The sequence below is a fragment of the Rhinolophus ferrumequinum genome, chromosome 13 (genome assembly GCF_004115265.2).
Source record: "Rhinolophus ferrumequinum isolate MPI-CBG mRhiFer1 chromosome 13, mRhiFer1_v1.p, whole genome shotgun sequence".
Lineage (NCBI taxonomy): Eukaryota > Metazoa > Chordata > Mammalia > Chiroptera > Rhinolophidae > Rhinolophus > Rhinolophus ferrumequinum.
The window spans coordinates 9405610-9425793 of NC_046296.1; the positions used below are offsets into that span (position 1 = coordinate 9405610).

General features: G+C 39.4%; 1 protein-coding gene across 1 annotated transcript in view; it reads right to left on the reverse strand.

The window, feature by feature from the left end:
• The window catches only part of DNAH6 (dynein axonemal heavy chain 6), a 249296-nt gene that overhangs the window by 24092 nt on the left and 205020 nt on the right, over nt 1–20184 (reverse strand). Inside the window, exons 65-71 of the mRNA XM_033125611.1 lie at nt 15160–15350; nt 12029–12189; nt 7542–7630; nt 6611–6757; nt 4965–5103; nt 2246–2365; nt 1569–1690 (exon numbers count right to left, since the gene is read on the reverse strand). Of these exons, the coding sequence (XP_032981502.1) occupies nt 1569–1690; nt 2246–2365; nt 4965–5103; nt 6611–6757; nt 7542–7630; nt 12029–12189; nt 15160–15350 (969 nt within the window). The remainder of the gene's footprint in view (nt 1–1568; nt 1691–2245; nt 2366–4964; nt 5104–6610; nt 6758–7541; nt 7631–12028; nt 12190–15159; nt 15351–20184) is intronic.

Consider the following 20184-nt stretch of genomic DNA (forward strand, 5'->3'; position numbering starts at 1 on the left):
GCACCCTAGCCAGCGATTCCCAGAGGAAAGAGAGAGCCCTCCCCAACCCCAGCATTTATATATATTATCTCAGGAAAGAACTCCCATTCACCTCGCATGGGCTATGTGCCTACTTCTCGGGCCATTTCAAGTGGTGAAATGACGGGGTGCTGCCTTTGACCAGGCCTGAATCACATGCCCACCTCTGTGAAGGTAGAGGTTGGTTGGAAATCTTACCAAAATTTCATGGAATGAGGAAGGCACCATTGTCTCAAAGGAAAGAGGTGGTGGTAGGACATGTGTTATATCAGAACAAAATGGAGGAAGGGAGGCTGAACAAAAAATACTGGGAGCTCCCTACATGCCTGTTGTCTGTTCTCAGTCATTCTGAACCAATGGAAAACACAAAAAACTAAAGTCCCAGGTACACACCACCAAGAGTGTTACTCACGCCAACAGGGCTGCCCTTCTCAGGATGCAGTGAGTCTTACCGCATCCACATTGCCCTCCCCATTTTCTCACCCTCCACACCCCATCCACTGTGGAGAGAACATCATATGTGAGTGAATATTAACACTAGCTTTGGCCACTTCTTTTTTCTCCTGAAAGCAGGATAAGGAAAAATAAGATAGATTATTCCAACTCCTTGCTAAATAGCAAAGCAATTTTAAGGATAGAGAATATGACATGAGGTGTTAGAGCATTAACCTTTTAGTGTTCTTTCTAGAAGTTCCACTGTTGTTTTGTGTGGATTCCTTGATATCTAGGTAAAACCTCTAACACGTGTAGGGACAAAATTTAACTTCAAAAGAAAGATGATTAAAATGGAAAAAAGGAAAGATGATTCCTTTTAGCCTTGTGAGGTCAAACTCGTCTTCAATCTTTAGAGCATTCCAGGGCCCTCAGGGACATATTTCATTTCATAGTGTTGGTTTCCCACAGATGCCTGACCATGACACATGATGGAACTGGAAGGGGATGTAGTGGCCAGGTCACGGGGGAGCCTTGAGGCCATGCTGTGGAGCTTGGACACCTTAAGGTAATGGTGTGGCATCGGGTTGTCTTAGAGGAATAAAGTGGTCCAGTTTGCTCTTTGGACCTGGTGCTGTGGTCTGGTACTGTGCCCTTGATGAACTGTGCTCTTAAAGCACAGTATTTTCATTTATCTGCCTTGGATATTTGTTACTGTACTTTTATAACACAATCATCTGTGGGTCCAGAAATCTTTGTGTAATATAATACAAATATGTCCAGAACAGAAGGAGAAGGGCAAAAGAGAAAGGACTGTCTGGATTGCCATCCAAATCCCCAGATTAGGGTAGACTGGCAGGTAGATTGTGGATGAGGCAGAAGGCTGGGAGGTGGAGGGGGGTGGCCAGTGACAGGAAAATGCATGAGTGATTCTCAGATTCTGTGAAGCATACAGAGGGAATAGGCTAAACTGGAACCAAATACTGAAGTTAAGATGAAACATTTATTTTATTCATTTATTTAAGAATATTATAATTTACAGAGCTAGTGAGGCATTATGGATGTTTCAAGTTTACATATACAGCACGAATATATATTTGAAGTTGAAAGCCACATACCTGGAAAACTAGGTTGGCATTTTCATGCATTCCAAATATTTCTGGGTCATCTATCAAAGGCAGATTTTCAATGTAGTCTTTAAACTCTTGTAGGCTGTCAGCCAAGGGTGCAAAATAGATGCCTGTTGTTGAAGACACAGAAGGCAAATATGTCTGAGATGGGCTTGCTTTGCACTGCCAAGTTTGGTACTTCTCTGCCTGGTTCAGATGGTGCTATAATCAGCTGCCTCACCTAGAAACAAAGACTGTTCCTCCCAAGCCTCCATGCTGTGTCTAGTTTCTTTACCTTTTCTTGAGGCCTTGAGCATCTGATTAGTGTCCTAACCTTTCGGGGTGTCTCCTCCAGTACATTTCAAGATTCTAGAATCCAGGGATGTGTTGCTGAGAAGTATGCCCTGTTAAAGCCTCCAAATTTATATAACTTTGAAAACACATTTAGACAGAATACAAGCCATTTTAGAAAAGAAATAATTCAAAGTGGTTAGTGCAAAGTAGATATCTCTGTGCCATTACAACCAAACCAGTTTTGAAGGTGACCAAGCATGGGGGTAGAGTGGGCATGGGGGCCGGGGGCGGTTGTGAGGACCAGACAGCGAGAACTCCTGGGGGAAAACTGACAGATGCTGCCAATGACTTCTCAGAAAAGGTCTTTTCTATAATGTTGAAAAGTCATTCACCTGATTCAGAATATTTATAATTCTCTTCTAATGTTTCAGGAGAAAAAAATCTTTTCAAGATAGTACGAAGGCATCTTTGGTCCCAGGTGTCTGTAACTCTACCACCGTATGTAATTTCACCTGAGAAGGAGAAACATAATATTGTTTAAAACACATTATTGTTTGTTTTTTATTGATACACATCTTCCAGTTCTAGTAGGTTTATTTTATATACACATTTATTTGATATTGAATATGGAAGTAGCACAATAGAATTTCCTTTCGCTACTTCCCAAAAAGGTAATAAAAGTCAATTTTTAAAAAGCAGAAAAAGGGCCAGCCCCGTGGCTCAGGTGGTAGGAGCCCTGTGCTCCTAACGCAGAAGTCGCCATTCAATTCCCACATGGGCCAGTGAGCTGCGCCCTCTACAGCTAAGATTGTGAACAACGGCTCTCACTGGAGCTGGGCTGCTGTGGGCTGCCTTGGGCCTATGAGCGCAAGGCTCATAATCCCAGCATGGGCCAGGGAGCTGTGTCCTACACCACCAGACTGAGAAACAAGGGCTTGAACTGGAGGGGGGGAGGGGAGAGGCAGCAAAGGGGGGGAAAGAAAATCTAGTATATGTATTCTATACTAATTATTTTGCTTTTTCCAAATAACTGAAACTAAACCCACTGAGCTCTGTTTACACATTCCTTCTTCCTGTTTTTTTTTTTTTTTTTTGCTTCAGAATATTGATTTTGGGTCTCATCTTCCCATCATGGACTGCAGTATTCTAAAACATACACACTTTCAGTGAAACATTGCTTTCTTTTGGGGGGGCAATGAGTAAAATAAAATTAAAACATTTACAACAAGGTGTCCAAACTCTATACATACCTTACAAATTATTTATATTAAGCTAGGGAGGAAAGGTAGATTCAAGGTAAAAGAGATAAACAGAAAGTACAGGGAATTAAACTTACTGGTATCCTATATCTTTCCAAAGAGACGCTACATTTAGCATGATTCAAAGTTTCTTTGGAGCCCTTTGCATTGCCATACAAATTTTATGATCAGCTTGCCAATTTCTACAAAAATGCCAGATGAGATTTGATAGGGTTTGTGTTGTCTATAGTTGAGTCTGCGGAATATTGCCATTTTAACAATATTATGCCTCTCAATTCATGAGCATGTCTCTCCATTTATTTAGATCATCTTTAATATTTTTTTGTCAATGCTTTTCAGTTTTCAGTGTACAAGTCTGCACTTGTTTTGTTAAATTTATTCCTTAGTATTTTATTCTTTTTGACGTTATTGTGAATGGAAATTAATATTTTCTAATCTAATTGTTCATTGCTAATGTATGAAAAATGCAGTTGATTTTTATATACTGATTATATATATATATATACACACACACACACACACACACACATACATACATACATATATCCTTGCTGAACTCATTTGTTACTTCTTTTTTTTTTTATGTGTGTGAATTTCTTAAAATTTTCTACATACAAGATCACGTCATCTGCAAATAAACACAGGTTTACTTCTTCCATTCTAATCTGGATGACTTTTATTTCTTTTCTTTGTCTAATTTCCCTGGCTAGAACCTCCAATAACAGTGTTGAATAGAAGTATTGATAAAAGATACATCTTTGTCTTGTTCCTTTCTATCTTCTTAAAAACATAGTTACTTTCACAGTAGTAGAGATTGAGGTAACCCAAAAGTTCAAGGGTTCCAGGAGTGGGGAAAGGGAGAGAAAAACTAGGAACTGGAAAATTCGGAGTAAATAGAGGGTGCTAGAGAACAAAGCTGCCCACATCAGCATTTTGTTAAGCAATCTTGGCCTCACTGGAGTGGCTGGGGGCAGGGGTATACAGTAGCCTCCCAGCTTCCATGCCCACCCCTCTCACCCGTCTTGGTCCACCCTGAGGGTCGGTCCTCATCCATTTTCACTGTTGTTTTATTAACCTCTGCTCAAACATGTTCCAAGGTTTTATTCGCCTTTCAAGGCTCTTGATCTCCTGATACATCTCTGCTGTCCCACGTTTCCTTTACTCACCAATGAAAACCACCCACTCCCATTCTGTCCTCTTCTAGAGCTCTCTCCTTCTCCCACTTCCCAGTGCAAATCTCTTCTGAATTATTTGGATCTACATGGTCCAAACTGGATCTGATTTTGGCAATAAGATCCCATGTGGCCATAATTAATATTTGCTAAAAATTGTAATTCCTGAAATATTTTCCCTTTTTTCACAAGTATACCTGATTCAACAGTTCTCTACCAGTCAATCAGTGTTCAGATTCTTTTGAATTTGAGAGCAGAGCACAGACTCTGGAGGCTAGACTGCCTGGGTTTAAAACTTGGCTCCATCACTTGTAAATAGTACTTCAGTTTTCTTATGTGGAAAATAAGTATATACTAGTCCTTACCTTATATAATAGAGCTCTTGTGAGGATTAAATCTGCTAATTCATGGGAAGTGCTTAAAATAATGCTTGGCCTGTAGCAAGAGCTATATAAGCTTTTGCTGTTATTATTTGGGGGAAACATCTGCCCATTTTTCTATGTTTAAATATTAATGTGATATTCTGATCATGGTCTTATCTTCACAGAGGGAATATCAGAAGCCATCACTACCACCATCAAACACTGGGGAAGACACATCTTTGTATGGGCCAGATGGGCGTAAACCAATGGCTGTGTGTGGCGCATAGCTGGGCCCCCTGGCCTTGTTGGCGTACTGACCAGTAATATAAATCAGTGCATCCCAGGGAATCTTTCCTTCTTGACAGTAAAGGTTGAGGTTCAGTAAAGCACATTCCCTGTCACTGTCAGTAAATTCATAGCAAATATTCCAACCAAGAGGGCCAAACTTTTTTCTCTCCTAGAATGGAAAATGAAAACAGTCTTAAATTAAATTTGATAAAATTAATTTTGTGTAAATTTTTGAAAACTAAAAGGTTTCTATTGAAATTGGGTGTCCTCATTCTGTAAAATCCGTTAAAATCATGCAGCTCAACTTCAGCTAGGCTTTCAGTTTAGCTCCCACCAAATAAGGAAGCACCTCTTCTTCCAGAACGGGTCCTTCTCCAGTATTTCTAAAAGGAAATTTGGTATTACTGGAAATGTGATAGACCTGTCAAAGAGCATTTGTTTTTCATGGTAGAATAAAATATTTCCCCATTCAAACAGGAAAAGAAAATCCCACCTAGAATCTTTTGGCATAAAAATATGGACACTCATCATCCATCTGATGTAGAGAGCTCACCCCTCCTGTTCTAAAGAGACCGTCCATCACCCAGGCTCTTCAGTCATGCCACCCTGTGCTGACTATGTACTGACTTCTCTATAGTGACATTTTTTAAAAAAACTGGTACACAGAATCATAATTCTTGTTGACGTCCCATAATGAAATCTTCCCCTCTCTTTGTTTTCTTCCTATCCTACCTTAATTTGTTCATTCTAAACTGATGATTATACCAGAGGATCCATCTATGTTCTCTTTTCTTGACCTCAGAATTTCTCTAAATCTTAAATCACTTCTTCATCTCAGCTGCTTTTATCCGAACAAGGACCTCACACCTGGCTCCCCTAATCCAAACTTCTCCATCTCCTTCCTGTAGTATCTTGTTTATTTTTCCCATATCTTGAATGTTTAATCTTGGTTTTTTTCTATACTGATTCTTTCTCTGTAGAGGACACAACATTTGCAAACCAGGCAGCCAGTCTAATCAAGGCACCATCTAGTGATAGGTAGTTGAAGAGTCAGAATTCAAGTACAAGGCCACGGGATGGATACCAGACCACAGCAGTGAGCTTTGAGCAGAGGGAAGGAGAGAGTAGTGCTGAGTTGAAGGTCATCTTTCAGGAGAGTTGGGCTCCAGTTACAGGGAGGAAAATGTGAAGGGTGGTGCAATCACTCAAATAGAAACGAGTAAAATTATTGCAAGAAAAACGAGGACTTGATGACTGATATGATGTATGTGGGTAAAAAGGGAAGAACAAAAATAATCTTGAAATTTTGGTTGCAGGTGATTGACAACATGGGGCCACTGATTTCAGAAGTAGCTTCTGGAGGGGGAAGCAAATTGTGGGGAGTGAGGCAGAGCTAAGGAGATCAGTTTTGTGCTTTTGAATTTGACCTACTGCATTCATCCAGGTGATGGTAATCAGATCAGAACAGAGCTGGGAGGTGAGGCTGTGAGATACTGAGGCAAAGGGAGCACAGAGGTCAGCAACTGAGTTAAAACTCCTTGGGTCCAGACACTGAATGGGGCTCTCAGAGTTTTACAATGTCATTTGTAAGCTTTCATTTAATTCTTACCTTTTATTTACTTATTTTTAACAAAATACACTTTCTTGTTTCTATTAAAAAGCAGAATTGAGTGTACCTGAATAATTGCATGGAAGAAACAAATGCCAAATATTATTTGTCTCCATTTTCTTCCAAGTATATTTTCTTCGAAAAACGAAGGCATCATTTCAGTAAATGCTCTTCTGATATTTGCACGTAAGCCTTTTGGCGGCTCATTGGTTACCTGGATTTAATGGAACATATGTGGCAGAGAGGGTGATTTTATAGATTTGCAGTATTTCTGAATAACTCATGTAAACTGAAGCCACTGAGAAAATGTAGACAACCAGTGACCACGGGGCATTTCTGGCATGTTCACGTCTGCTCTATGTCTTGTTTAGCCTCAGTGCTAGGAGAACAGGGCCTGGTGGGGTCCTCAGGCCGACAGTGGGGAAACCACCTGCATGAGAACCTCAGATACTTTCATTTGGCGTCCATTTTTCCAAACATGGGCCAGAAAGTATGCCCAGGCCTCTGCATTGGATTTTCCAGTCACCCCAACATATGGCATCGTCTCACACTTTGCCTTGATGACCTGGGGCAGGGAGGGAAGAGGCATCTCTTATGATCATTGCTGTATGGACATATGCAAAGGCTTCTCATGTATTGGAAATTTCCTCCCTGAAATCCAGCAGCCTATAGGTCTTCTGGTCTCTCAAATGCTGAAACATTCCCTTAACTCTGGGAGGGATTCTGCTCTCATCACTCTGCAGCCTTGACGTTTTTTGGTAGAAGGTAAGAGGGTAAGAGTTGAATGACCAACAGGACGAGGGCATGTAAGGATGGGTAGTGGCTTGGGATTGGCAGTGTTCCCCTGACGGCTGTCAGATGAAGAGACACTCCCACCTCCCCATCTGTGATACATAGACTTTACGTGGGCCTGCAGGAGGCCTGAGCTCTGTGGACCCATTGGGGGAACACTCGGAGGCCAATCCCATCACGTCGTTCCAACTATGTGCATACATTACCTTGACAGAATTTTGAAGAACTGTAACAGGAAATGTAGTAGTAGGCATGGAACTTAAAAAAAGTCGAAAACTCTCCTTGATAACAACATCTGTTTAAAACAAAGACAAAGCGATAGAAAAGGAAAATGCTTAATCCTTAGTAACACTTTTCTATAAGAAGTAATTAGTATAGGGTAGCAAAAAAAAATGCTGTGAACTCTGTTTAAAAACTAGTTTATCTATTTTAAGTATGTTGTAAAATGTTCTAAAATGGAGGTGGGGGAATCTTTATAGAAACTCTTCACACAGGAGAGTTGGGTAGTTTATGCGACACTGGTACATTGAGTAAAGAAATGAGAGACATGTTAATTTTCAATACTTGATGGAAATGTTAAGGGCTTCCCTCAGAAATGGGGAAAATTTTCAGTTGGAAAAGAAGACAGTTACCGACAGTGCATTTATGCTCATGAAGTTTTGTTTGTTTGTTTGTTTAATCATTCAATTTAAGGCAAATTGCATGAACGTTGTCAGAAAGCCCTATGGAGAAGAAAGGGATTTCTCCCTTCTGCAGAGAAGCTGCAAAGGGAACCGCGGGAGTGTAGCATCAAGAAGTTAAGTCAATCCACTTTCTGAGCTGTGGACAGAGAACCTAAGAAAGAATGAACTCCATTCTAGGTTCAAAAGGCCAAAGCAATCTTGGAAAAATCATCATTCCCATCATAGGAAGACCCAAGCATCATCCAAGGATGACCTTCTTTCTTTCTGGTTTTTTTTTACGCTACAAAAGTATTTAATGAGCACTGCATCAGAACAGAAAACACATGCCTTAGAGCTCATCACCCTTTAAAACCAGAATTGCCAATGAAAATCAGTACAGATTCTTATTTTTACCTAAAAATAGCTAAGGTACACATTGGGAATTGAACTATTATATTTTTCTTCCTTCTTGAGATGTGACATCCACGTTTCCTGGTCAATAATGTTCTATCAAACATTGTACTAAGCCAATGTACTGAATCAAAGCAGACAGATGACCAGTACAGCTGTTTCCTGTCTCCCATTCCTGCTGAGCTAGACTGGTAGAACACAGTCTTGGTAGGAAGACTTTGACAGGAAGAAAGAATTGCAGAGTCCCTAACCCAACAGAAAATCTACCGAACTGATTTATACAGAACGGATTTTAAGAAAACCTGCACACTTAACATGCTATAAGAAAAGGATACCTTAGTCTCCTTCCAGCATAAGCACACATTTATTGGTGCCCAGTAAAATAGGAGTGCCAATATAAGAAAGCATTTTTCTTTCATAGCACTAACAACTAAAAAACACACAGCATATAACACTTGGATCTTTAAGTGGGTAATCATGGAAGTTCCAAGATTATATCTACTAGGTTACCCTGACTATTCATCTATAAAAATATTTAAAAAAAATGCTTAGAAGAGAATTGTAGAAACAGGGGGACCACATCAGGACCAGCAGAAGACAGTGATACAAGGACTGCAAATGTAAGACTAAGAATTGATTTTCACATGTAGATTTTAGGTAAAAGATATCTCAGTTGATTCCTACAGCCAAGACGAGCTGTAATAATAGGAGCTCCAGAAATCTCAAAGACAGTCAGCTGGCTTGAGTAATACCCTGGATAAATACTCCCAAATTGTCGAGGATGACTTTCTTGGCATTGATTTTTTTTTTTTTTTAAGATTTTATTGGGGAGGGGGAACAGGACTTTATTGGGGAATAGCATGTACTTCCAGGACTTTTTTTCCAAGTTAAGTTGTCTTAGTTGTGGAGGGCGCAGCTCAGCTCCAGGTCCAGTTGCCGTTGCTAGTTGCAGGGCACCATCCCTTGCTGGAGTCGAACCCACAACCTTGAGGTTGAGAGGACTCACTCCAACCAACAGCCATCTGGGAGGCAGCTCAGCTCAAGGTGCCGTGTTCAATCTTAGTTGCAGGGGGCGCAGCCCACCATCTCTTGTGGGATTTGAGGAGTTGAACCAGCAACCTTGTGGTTGAGAGCCTACTGGCCCATGTGGGAATCGAACCGGCAGCCTTCGGAGTTAGGAGCACAGAGCTCCAACAGCCTGAGCCACTGGGCCGGCCTGGCATTGATTTTTAAGTACATATTATAATATTCTTCCAACCTGCCAGGCTGTTCTCTCCATGGGCCTTTGCAGTAGCTATTCCTTCTGCCTAGAATGTTCTTCCTTTGATTCCCTCACTTTCTTCAAGTCTTGTTCAAATGTTACCTTTTTTGAAGAGATATACCCAGCCACACAATTTAAAATTGCTATTCAGCCTTCCTCCCTATCTGCATTCCATCCTTTCTCATTCTCCTTACTCTCCTTTTATCTTTTCCCAAAGCACTGACTACATTCTGTCTTACCATGTAAATTATTTATCACATGTTTTATTTATTGTCTGTCTCCCCTGACTAGAATGTAAGCTCAAGGAGGGCAGATATCTGTGGTTGTTATGTTCATCGATATGCCCTAAGCATCCAGAACAGTGCGTAGTACACAGTAGGTTCTCAAATATTTATTGAATGAATGACTGCAGATCAAAGTTGAATTTATGCTTCTTGGTTTGAGCTAAATTCATGAGCTATATTAAATAGCCAAAATTAAAATTTAGTTCTAGTGTAATTTTCGAGCGACACTAAAATTTCTTGCATGGTTGAAACTTAACTATTAGGCCTAAGTCAAACATCAATCAAAGTCTTAGGGCTAATGATTTCACTAACCAAAAAAAACCAAAACCAAACAAACAAACAAAAAAACGAATGAAAAAACAAAGAATGAAAAAGTCCAGGTTTAGAGAAGTGTTTTTGTTTTTTTCCCCATACATGGTCTCCTACAATTGCTAAAGTGTGAAGAATCTTAACTTTCATAGACATCATAGATGGAATCTTAGAAATCATTCTTAGTATGGGACTTCTAGCAATGATGTGATGCAGTAATTTTATAGCTGGGGAAACTGAGGCCCAGAGCGGAGATGTCATATGCAGTCAGGAAGTGGTGGGGGCAGAACTCTGCTTGGGTCTTAAAATTTCATGTCCAGAGTTTTTCCTTTATTCTTTCGTACACTTTCTCTTTTCAGCTTATTACCCGAATATATTTTATTTTATTCTGATGGTTCAAATTAAACATCAGAACTCACATGGTTAAGTTAATAAATGATTGTTACAAGGGCCAGAAGAGGATTTTTCTATCCACTTAAGCTTTAGTGAGCTGCAATCACTTAACGCTCACCAACAACTTCTGCTGGTTTCCATAGCCACCCAGCCTCCTTGAAAAACTGGCACATGCACTTATTCAGGTCATTGTGAAGATTAAACCATGCAATTGCTTTTTAGATGGCTTCCCTTGTGTTTTTTCTTAATTAATTCTAATCCTAAACATTGGGATCCATAAACAGTAGTGAAGGCCTTCTTGTCATTTTTCTTTAATCATTTAAATGGACATAAGCCACAGGCACAGCTAGAAGGAGGCCATCCCTTATTTGCACTACAAAAGAGTGGAAAAAGTGGAGACTCTGGACCATAGACTTGAATGAATCTTTATCTGTGTTAGAAGCAGCCTGCAGAGGGCAGGGTAGGAGGAACCGGGAAGTGAGGGGTCTTTAGGGGAAGGCTGCGAAGCCTTGGCTGTAACCAGTGCAGGCGGGCCACTCTAAAAGAGCAGCTCTTCATTTTACTAGGTAAGTAAAGTCACTTGCAAGACCAGCTGCATAGCTCTCACCTTCCCAGGAAGCTTTCTGCGGTCAGGGCACAAAGACAGACCCTAGAGAAAGGGCTCTGGATATCCTAGGTTGGTGGTTCTTTCCATGGCTTCTGGCAGAGTGGTGAGGTAGGGTCCACTCTGTTATTACCGATAATACAGTTTCTACGATTTCAATTATTTTTATACTGACATTTAAAAATGAATAGATTCTAACTCTATTTCTTACTTCTTTGCAGCCCATTATACTTCCTTGAGTGGGAAAGAAAGTGATGATATACTAGTTAGTATATCTAGTTGCTACTAACTAGTAGCAATAATAGTAGAATAATGCTGGGCACACCCACGGGGTGTGTGTGGCTGTGAGGCACTGGGGAAGGTTAGTCGTCCTGCGGGTTACAGAGGAGACTAAGTGGGAAAACACGACTCTAAGGGAATTGGTGGGAATTTCCTCTCTGTTCCTTAACATCTCATTCTATAGTGAAAGATTTAATTTTCTTCTTTGTCCTAAGTTCATTTTACTGCTTCTTCTTATCATGCCTATATGTAATCTATTTTGAATTAACATGAAACAGAAATGATCCAGTGGATCATACCCTGAGCATGGAGTTTGAAGACCTTTTGCGAATCTGGGTTGTGTAACTTAATAAATCTCTCTAGGTCTCAAATTTCTCCTCTTTAATATTGGGAAATACAATGCCTACACTAAGGAATTATTATGAGGATTGGATTAAACAAGAAAGGATACATAAAAATGTATTATGCAAGTGCTATGTGTTCAACATACTTGTATCTGTGAAGGTTTTAATTAGCTCTTCCATTGCCAACATCCAAGAAACAGCAAGATGGCAGTTTTGCAAAAATACCCAGTTTCCTGATTTCATTGCATCTTTGATCATTTTTTCAGCAATGGGTCCTTGTCCTTGCCCCAGTGAAATTGATTGCACCCTGAGTTGAACAACAATAAAATACTGTTTTTGTTTTTTTAAGCACTGTAATTATTAATAAATTTAAATATAATAGACTCTTGCCTAGAATAAGAACACATTGAAAATCCTCATTTGAAAGATAAGTACCATATGATCTCACTTATTTGCGGAATCTAAAGAAAAGAATAAGTGAATGAACTAATCAGAAACAGTTTTGGAGACAAAGAGGAAAAACTGAGGGTTGCTAGATGGGCGGGAGGGGTGGGGGGTGGGGGGGAGGGTGAGGGGATTGGAGGGCAGTCGGTGACCACAGGATGGCCACGGGTTTGAAAATTAATCTGGGGAATGTAATTTGGTGGTTACCAGAGGGTAAAGGGGTTGGGGGGTGGGGGATGAGGGTGAGGGGGAACAAATGTATGGTGATGGAAGGGGAGCTGACTCTGGGTGGTGAACACACAGTGTGATTTATGGATGATGTGATACAGAATTGCACACCTGAAATCTATGTAATTTTACTAACAATTGTCACCCCAATAAATTAAACAAATAAAATTAAAGTATATAAAAAAAAGAAAATCCTCATTCTAATAGATGTACAATTTTTTTTTCTTGTTTTTTAAAAATCATTCTTACTATAACACATGCGGAAAAGTGCAAAACCCAAATATACAGCTCTATGAATTAGCATAAATGAACATCTGTGGTTGAAAATAGAACTTTGCCAACACCCCAGAGACATCTCTCCTATGCTCCAATTATTTTCCTTTCTGTCTTCCCAAAGGTACCCATTATCCTGACTTCCAACACTATACGTCAGTTTTTAAAAACTTTTTAAAAATCGAAGTCTAACATATAGATATATAGAAGAAGTACACAAATCATTAATGTGTGGCTTACGGGATTCTCCCAAGGTGAATATACACACATACCACCACTTAGTACAAAACAAAAAGGACATTACGAGCACCCTCCCAATCAGTACTCTTCTTTATTCTCAAAAGCAACAACTGTTTTGAATTCTAACACCATAGATTAATTTTGCTTGTTTTTGAATTTTATATAAGTAGAATCATATGTATATTTTTATTTTTGTATTTGGTCTATTTCAATCAACATTTTTTTAGATTTATTCATATTATTGTGTGTCATTGTGTTCATTAATTTTTATTGCTGTATAATATTCTACTGTGTGATTATACCACAATTTATTCATCCATTCTGCTTTTGATGGACATTTGGTTTATTAGTGGGTCTTGCCTATTACATACAATGCTGCAATAAATATTCTCAAACATGTCTTTGGGTATACACGTGAACTACATTTTGTTGTGTATATTCCTAGGAGTGGAACTGCTATTTGACAGAGTATGTATAAGTTTAACTTTTTATAATATCAAACTTTTTTCCAAAGTAGTGCCACCATTCCATACTTCTACCAGAGGTAGATGAGAGTACGTGTTTTTTCACATCCTTGCTAACACCTGGTTTTAACTTTCTAAGGAATGATTTCCACGGTCTTAGTTACTAGGACATTTTTTTTCCTGATGAATGCATTTTGAATTTGCAGTTTGATGGGTATGAAATGACATCTCCTTATGGTTTTAATGTATTGTTTCCTAATTACTAGGAAGGTTGGACATCTTTTCAGGCTTATCAGGCATGCAGGTTTCCTTTTCTGAGAATTTCCTGTTCATATTTTTTGTCTTTATTCCTACTGGATTGTTTTCTTTTTCTTGTTAATTCATAGGAGCTCTTAATAGTTCTGTATACTAATTCTTTGCTAGGACTTCAGACCAAAGGCAAATGTCTAGGTTTCCTGCTTGCTGACTGCAGATTTTGGGACTTCTCAGCCTCTATAATCATGGAAGCCAAATATATATGTACATATATATGGATATATATGTATAATATGATACATATATATGATACCTTATATATATATATATATATATATATATGATACCACGTTTCCCTGAAAATAAGACCTAACTGTACAATCAGCTCTAATGCATCTTTTGGAGCAAAAATTATGTAAGACTCAGTCTTATTTTAGTATAAGACTGGGTCTTATATAATGTAATGTAATATAATATGATATGATATGATATAATACAATACTGGCTCTTATATTAATTTTTGCTCCAAAAGACACGTTAGAGGTGATTGTCTGGCTAGGTCTTATTTTCGGGGAAACGGTATATTACACACACACACACACACACACACACACACACAGACTTGGTTCTTTTTCTGGAGAAGCCTGAGTAATACAGATTCCAGACTCCAAAAGAACAGGTGAGATCCATCATCTTGTAACCCCTAGTCCACGGACCAGGCCAGACCCGCCATTGCACACAGGGGCCTGTCAGAGCTCGAGATTACCTCATAGATATGAGACCCCCTGCTCTCTCCTGCCACCCTGTGCGCTTGTGTACTTTCCTACCCATATGGGCACCATCTTGGGGAGGATTAGGGGAAGAAGAAGTGCAGACTGAGAAAGAAATCAAGTCAACTTACCCTAGAGACATTTAAATAAGAAGAAAATATAATAAAGCAAATGCACAGTTTAAACTTCCCCCTTGTCCCTATTACCCAACAGAGTGGAGGCTCCTGAGAAAGATGAGATTACTAATACCACATAAAAGCTGTGGATTTGTTTTCGCACATTTGAGCATAGAGAGTAAACTATAGTTCTTTTACAGTTACATTAAAAAAGTCTCAAATAACAAGTTTTAATCACTATTCTACTAGATTATTATACTTTAACATTTTAAATGATCTCCCCTTTTTCAAATGAAGTTTATATTTGTCTGCTTTTATATTTTTTGACTCATTTTAACATACATAGCTAAATATTAACGTATCTTAATTTATTTATTAAGGAAGATCTGAATGTAGAAATTCATGCTCCAGAGAGGGAACAAAAAGGGGCAAGTTTTAACAAGGAGATGTTCGCGTGAGTTGTTAAAACTGTACAATGTGACCTTACCGTTCTGAATACCCGCTGTCCCGGGCAAACCTCTGAAATGCACCCATGGGATCTGAGCCAGTGCTTAAGATAAATATCAGGGGAGTGTTGTATGACATGTCTTGATACAGAGTAGGCAGGTCCATAGGTGGTGCCTCAATGAAGCGTTTTCCAAGATTTTCTATTACAAAGTCCGTAAGAGCAAAAACCACCTGCAAAGTGAAAAGAAAAGCATTTTTTAAGTAGGTTGGTTGAGGATCCTTCATAATTTTATCCTAGTTCTCCCCTCCAACTTCTCAGAGGTTGGTGACCTGTCCTTTGAACTCATTCTCTCTTGATTAGGTATATTTCTTCCTGTAGAGCAATTTGGTGGATTTGTACACCACCTAACTGCTGCCAGTCATGGTTCTCGTGACTTCAATGAGGACGTGAACTACGGGATGAGAGGAAAGTCCCGTAGCCTTGCATTTATCTATAAACCTGCTGTTTCCCTATCCTTGCCTCCTTTTGCCCCTTCCCTCTTGCCTTTTTGTGGACTTTACTTTTAGTTCTGTCATTGTCTCTTTTGGCGTTATTGATCTGACTCTCCATGATCTTCGTATCGTCGTACAATTAGGCTCTACTGTCTTCTATTCTGAAAACCAAACTGAGAGCCTTCCCTTGATTGCAGCTCTCCTCCCAGCTACTCTTTCATTTTTTAGCTTCCCTTCACAAGCCAACTTCACAGAAGAACTGACTCCACAGGTTGTCTCCTCATCTTTATCTCCCACTTACTCATCATCGGCCGCTTCGGACCTCGCTTGGGAACCAGCCTCAGCCTTGATGATGACATCCCTGCCTGGCAATTTTCTACACCCATGTGCTCCCATCACTGATTCTGCCCTAGCCAACTCCCTCCATTCCTGCTCTTGCAGACCTTATCCCTCTGTAGCCCATATGGCGCCTTTGTGTGAGATAGAAAATGATGCCCCTTTTCAAGATACTTGTGCCTGGAAGCTGTCATGGCAAAGACACAAATCTAACCTACAATATCTACAATGTGAATGGCTGCCTTAAAGGTTGTGCAGTGCACAACCTTCACGACTGTAAGTAGCCCTCCATTAGATGTTGACAGCACCCTGTCCTAATAAGCCTTACCATGTTTTTGTCATTGTTGAAGGAGGGGGCATCCCAACCTGATTCAGGGCCATGGCCTTGGATGGCACCCCACTGAGACCAACCTGGGAAAAGATGTTCACAGGCTTGTCCACTTAAGTGAGGATACATTGTGGTCCTAGTTATAAAGGTGGCGTGGTCCAGAAGGGAAGGCCCTGCAATAGGGCAGAGGGGATTTGAAGCTCTGTCCTAGCTGTGTCACTGTGTGACTAAGTATAATTCCGTCATAAATTTCTTTATTTAAAATATTTTCAATGATATGAAAATCATTGAAAATCAAGCTATTTATTTGCTTTTTACTTTGACAGAAAGTGCTCATAGAGTCTACAATAAATGACAACAATCAAAGCACCAATAGTTTATTTCTTGGGGCTATCATTACGTAAATATAAAAGTGGTAACACACTTATGAAATGCTTTTGAATGAAAAAATTTGGAGAAATATTTCTCTTGTAAACAGGACAATGTGGTATTAATATTATATAGAGATCTAGGTTTCCAATGGCTCTGTTAATCCAAGATCACAAACTATTGGTTACATGTGCAATTTCTCATGTGTATGAACAGATTTTCTTTAGGAAACATTTCAAATATGCAGAAAATAAATTTGCACAAAACACACCCTTGGTTAGGCGCTAGTCTACTTAATATATACCCAGAAATACGTATATCCAAGAACATGGGTAAGTACATAGAATACAGAAAGGAGACATATGAGGTAAAGCTATAGAACCAAGGTTTCCTGTAGAATTAGCATGCAGTTTCCTGCCTTTTGATTTGGGTTAGTGGTGTTTGTCTCTCCAGTGATGTGTATTATGCTTCTCAGGTGGAGGAAGAGCAATACAATAGAAGTGAGTATGTATGCATATCAGCCCATGAATGTGTGTCTCACCATATGCATTCTAGGAATTCTCTGCTGTTTCCAATAGTGCATTAAGGATCTTGTCCATATAAAAGATAATGTAACAATTCCTGTCTCATTCATTCAGCACAGTGGCTTCTTGGATTCTAGTTATTCTAGTCAGTATAAGTGAACCAAACTTTCTTTCTTTCTTTTTTTTTTTTAAGAAGGGTGCAGATCACAGTGGCCCATGTGGGGATTGAACCTGCAACCTTGGTGTTATCAGCACCATGCTCTAACGAACTGAGCTAACCGGCCACCCCAACCAAGCTTGCTTTTTGATTTTGAACCCATCACTGATGTAACAGCCTGAATAGGGGGTGCTCCCTTATGGCTGACAATGCTGCTGAGCTGGTAGGAGCACAGATTACGCGCCTCGGCATTTCTTATCAGTTCCTCAGCTATAGCTTCTGTCCACTCTGTATCTAAAATATCCTCACTTTCAGAGTGCTTATCAGATCCCATTCCATCCAAGGAAGTCTTATTATCCTGCAATGGTCTTAACTTTGGAGTTACTTCAGGGTCTTTTTGTGCTCCCCTGTACCATGCTCTAGTAGATTCCTAGACAGTATGCACTGACCTGCTCCTTAAGTTCCTTCCATGTTACATGGTTGGAACTGATCAACTTCTCTCTGTGATCCTTTTGGAATTTTGCTGTTTATTGTCATCAAGATCTTCATGGCAATAATGGCAAGAATTTACTGTGGAAATGCTTCAGATTTCTCACATATCTATGATCTAGAGAGTCAGGCATTTCTCGTATCACTCTCTGCAAATCCCATGTCTGGTTGTAGGATCACAGAATTTGTAGTCTCCTCCTTCTTTATCACTAAGTCCTTTTCTAAGAGCTGTTCTCACTCTCTTCTTCATAAATTGAGTTTCTCAATTCTGATATATGAAGCTCCATTATGTTTTGCTTAGAACTCTTTTCGTTGTCTGCTGTTTGATCCTTTACACAGTCTGTGGCTGAGGCCCTCAGAACATTTTTAGGTCATCCTCCCTATCAGAATCCTTTGGGCATTCCCACAGGGAATTCCTGAATTCAGATCAATACCTTTTTGAAGGTATTTATATGCTGATAGTGCACAAATTCACTATTCAGAGACTATATTTTGAAATTCCCTGCCCAGAGGAAGGGGTGGTTTTGTGCTTTCATTGTGATGAAGATAAGCTTAAATATTTGGGAAATAATGACCCCTGCTCTTTCTTTATTAGTGACCAAACCTCATTTAAGCTATAGTGTATGAGATGAAGAATAAAGATTATGGGTGGTTGACAAATTGTGTGTTATAATAGAACACTTGTGCTTACACTTCTTTTCATCATACTCAAGAACTTTAAAAAAACTGTGGTAAAATATACATAACAAAATTTATCATCTTAACCATTTTTAAGTATATAGTTCACTGGTATTGAGTACATTCATAGTGTTGTGAAACCATCACCACCATCTACCCCAGTGCATGTTCAGGTTCTTGAGCCCTAAAGAAGAAATCAGCAGATTGTTAAATGGAATAAAGAAGTGTCATTGGTTTTTGTTCCTTTTCCCCCTTGCAAATGGTCAATGGATAGGGATAATTCATTAAACGGGTTTTGGGAAATATAGTACTCAAATTTAAAATTAGTAATAACAATTGTACATTTTGGTAGTAGTGTTACCAGCAAAAAATTCATCAAGGTAAATTTTCTTGCTTAAATTCAGTTTAGTCTTCCATAATTTATTTAATTTTTCTGTCTTCTTTCAGCTGATCAAAACAGTAAAAACACATCAAGGTAAATTTTCTTCCTCAAATTTAGTATTAGTCTTCAATGATTTATGTAGTTTTTCTATGTCTTCTTTTAGGTGATCCAAACAGTGACTTAAAAACTCTTGAAATCAAAATGGCAGTAGGGGAGATGTCTGCCATCTTTCCCCCAAAGAACACTATTTGACTGTCACTTATGAATAAGAGTTCCTTTGTGGAAGCCTGGGAGTCTAGCAGAGAAGTTCAAGCATATGATTAGGGCAAGAAAATTTCAAGATTGGATGCACTGAAGAAGCTAAGAGTAACAGTTTTATTTTACCTGTGTCACCTGTGTCCCAAGGTGGCACAGCTCAATGCCAAGACTGATCTTCTTAGCACATGATTTCTCCCTTGGGGGAAAGTCAGAGCCTTTGAGTGAGCTCCTGGCTTCTCCAGCTGTGCAGGACTCTGCTAGAGAGGACCATATCTTTCTCACCCCATCCAGAATAGTGATTTGTGAACTGCCTAACTGGAGGGTGGTGAGTGGCTGGCAGAACAGCAGCCAGAGGGCAGAGTGGAACATATCAATGAATGAGGTTTCCACTAACTACTTCTCAGACTCCCGGGAAGCCTGCCTACAAACTGCTGGGGATACATCATCTGAGGATCTTCCCAGCAAGGACGTGCAAAAACTTGGCCCAACTCTGTGGGATGGAAGAAAGCACACAAACACGAGCATTGAGCACTGCCTTAGGAAAAGCAAACAAGAGGCTCCCGTACCTGGCCTTGCTTTGAAGAATTGAGATAAGGCATACAATGTTAAGAATTTCCCCCAAGAGAAAACAAGAAGTGTGGAGCAAGTGCATCCTTAGAAAAGGTCTGAGAAAGCATCAAAATTCCTAATAGGACTTACAGAAGGCATATCTCTCTCAAAGCCTGTCAGTGAAGATTGGAGGAGGTAACTGATTCTTTAAATGTGAAGACAGCAATGCAAGACTTCAAGGAACATTAAAAATCAAGGAAACATGACATCAACAAAGGAACACAATAATTTTCCAGTAACTTATCCCAACGAAATGGAGATCTGTGACTTTTCTGGATAAAGAACTCTAAATATTTGTTTTAAGGAAGCTCAGTGAGCTACAAGGGAACACAGAAAGGCAATGAAACAAAATCAGGAAAAACTATGAGAATAAAATGAAAAGTTTACTAGAGATAAAAATGATAAAAAAGAACCAAATAGAAATTCTTGAGCTGAGGAACACA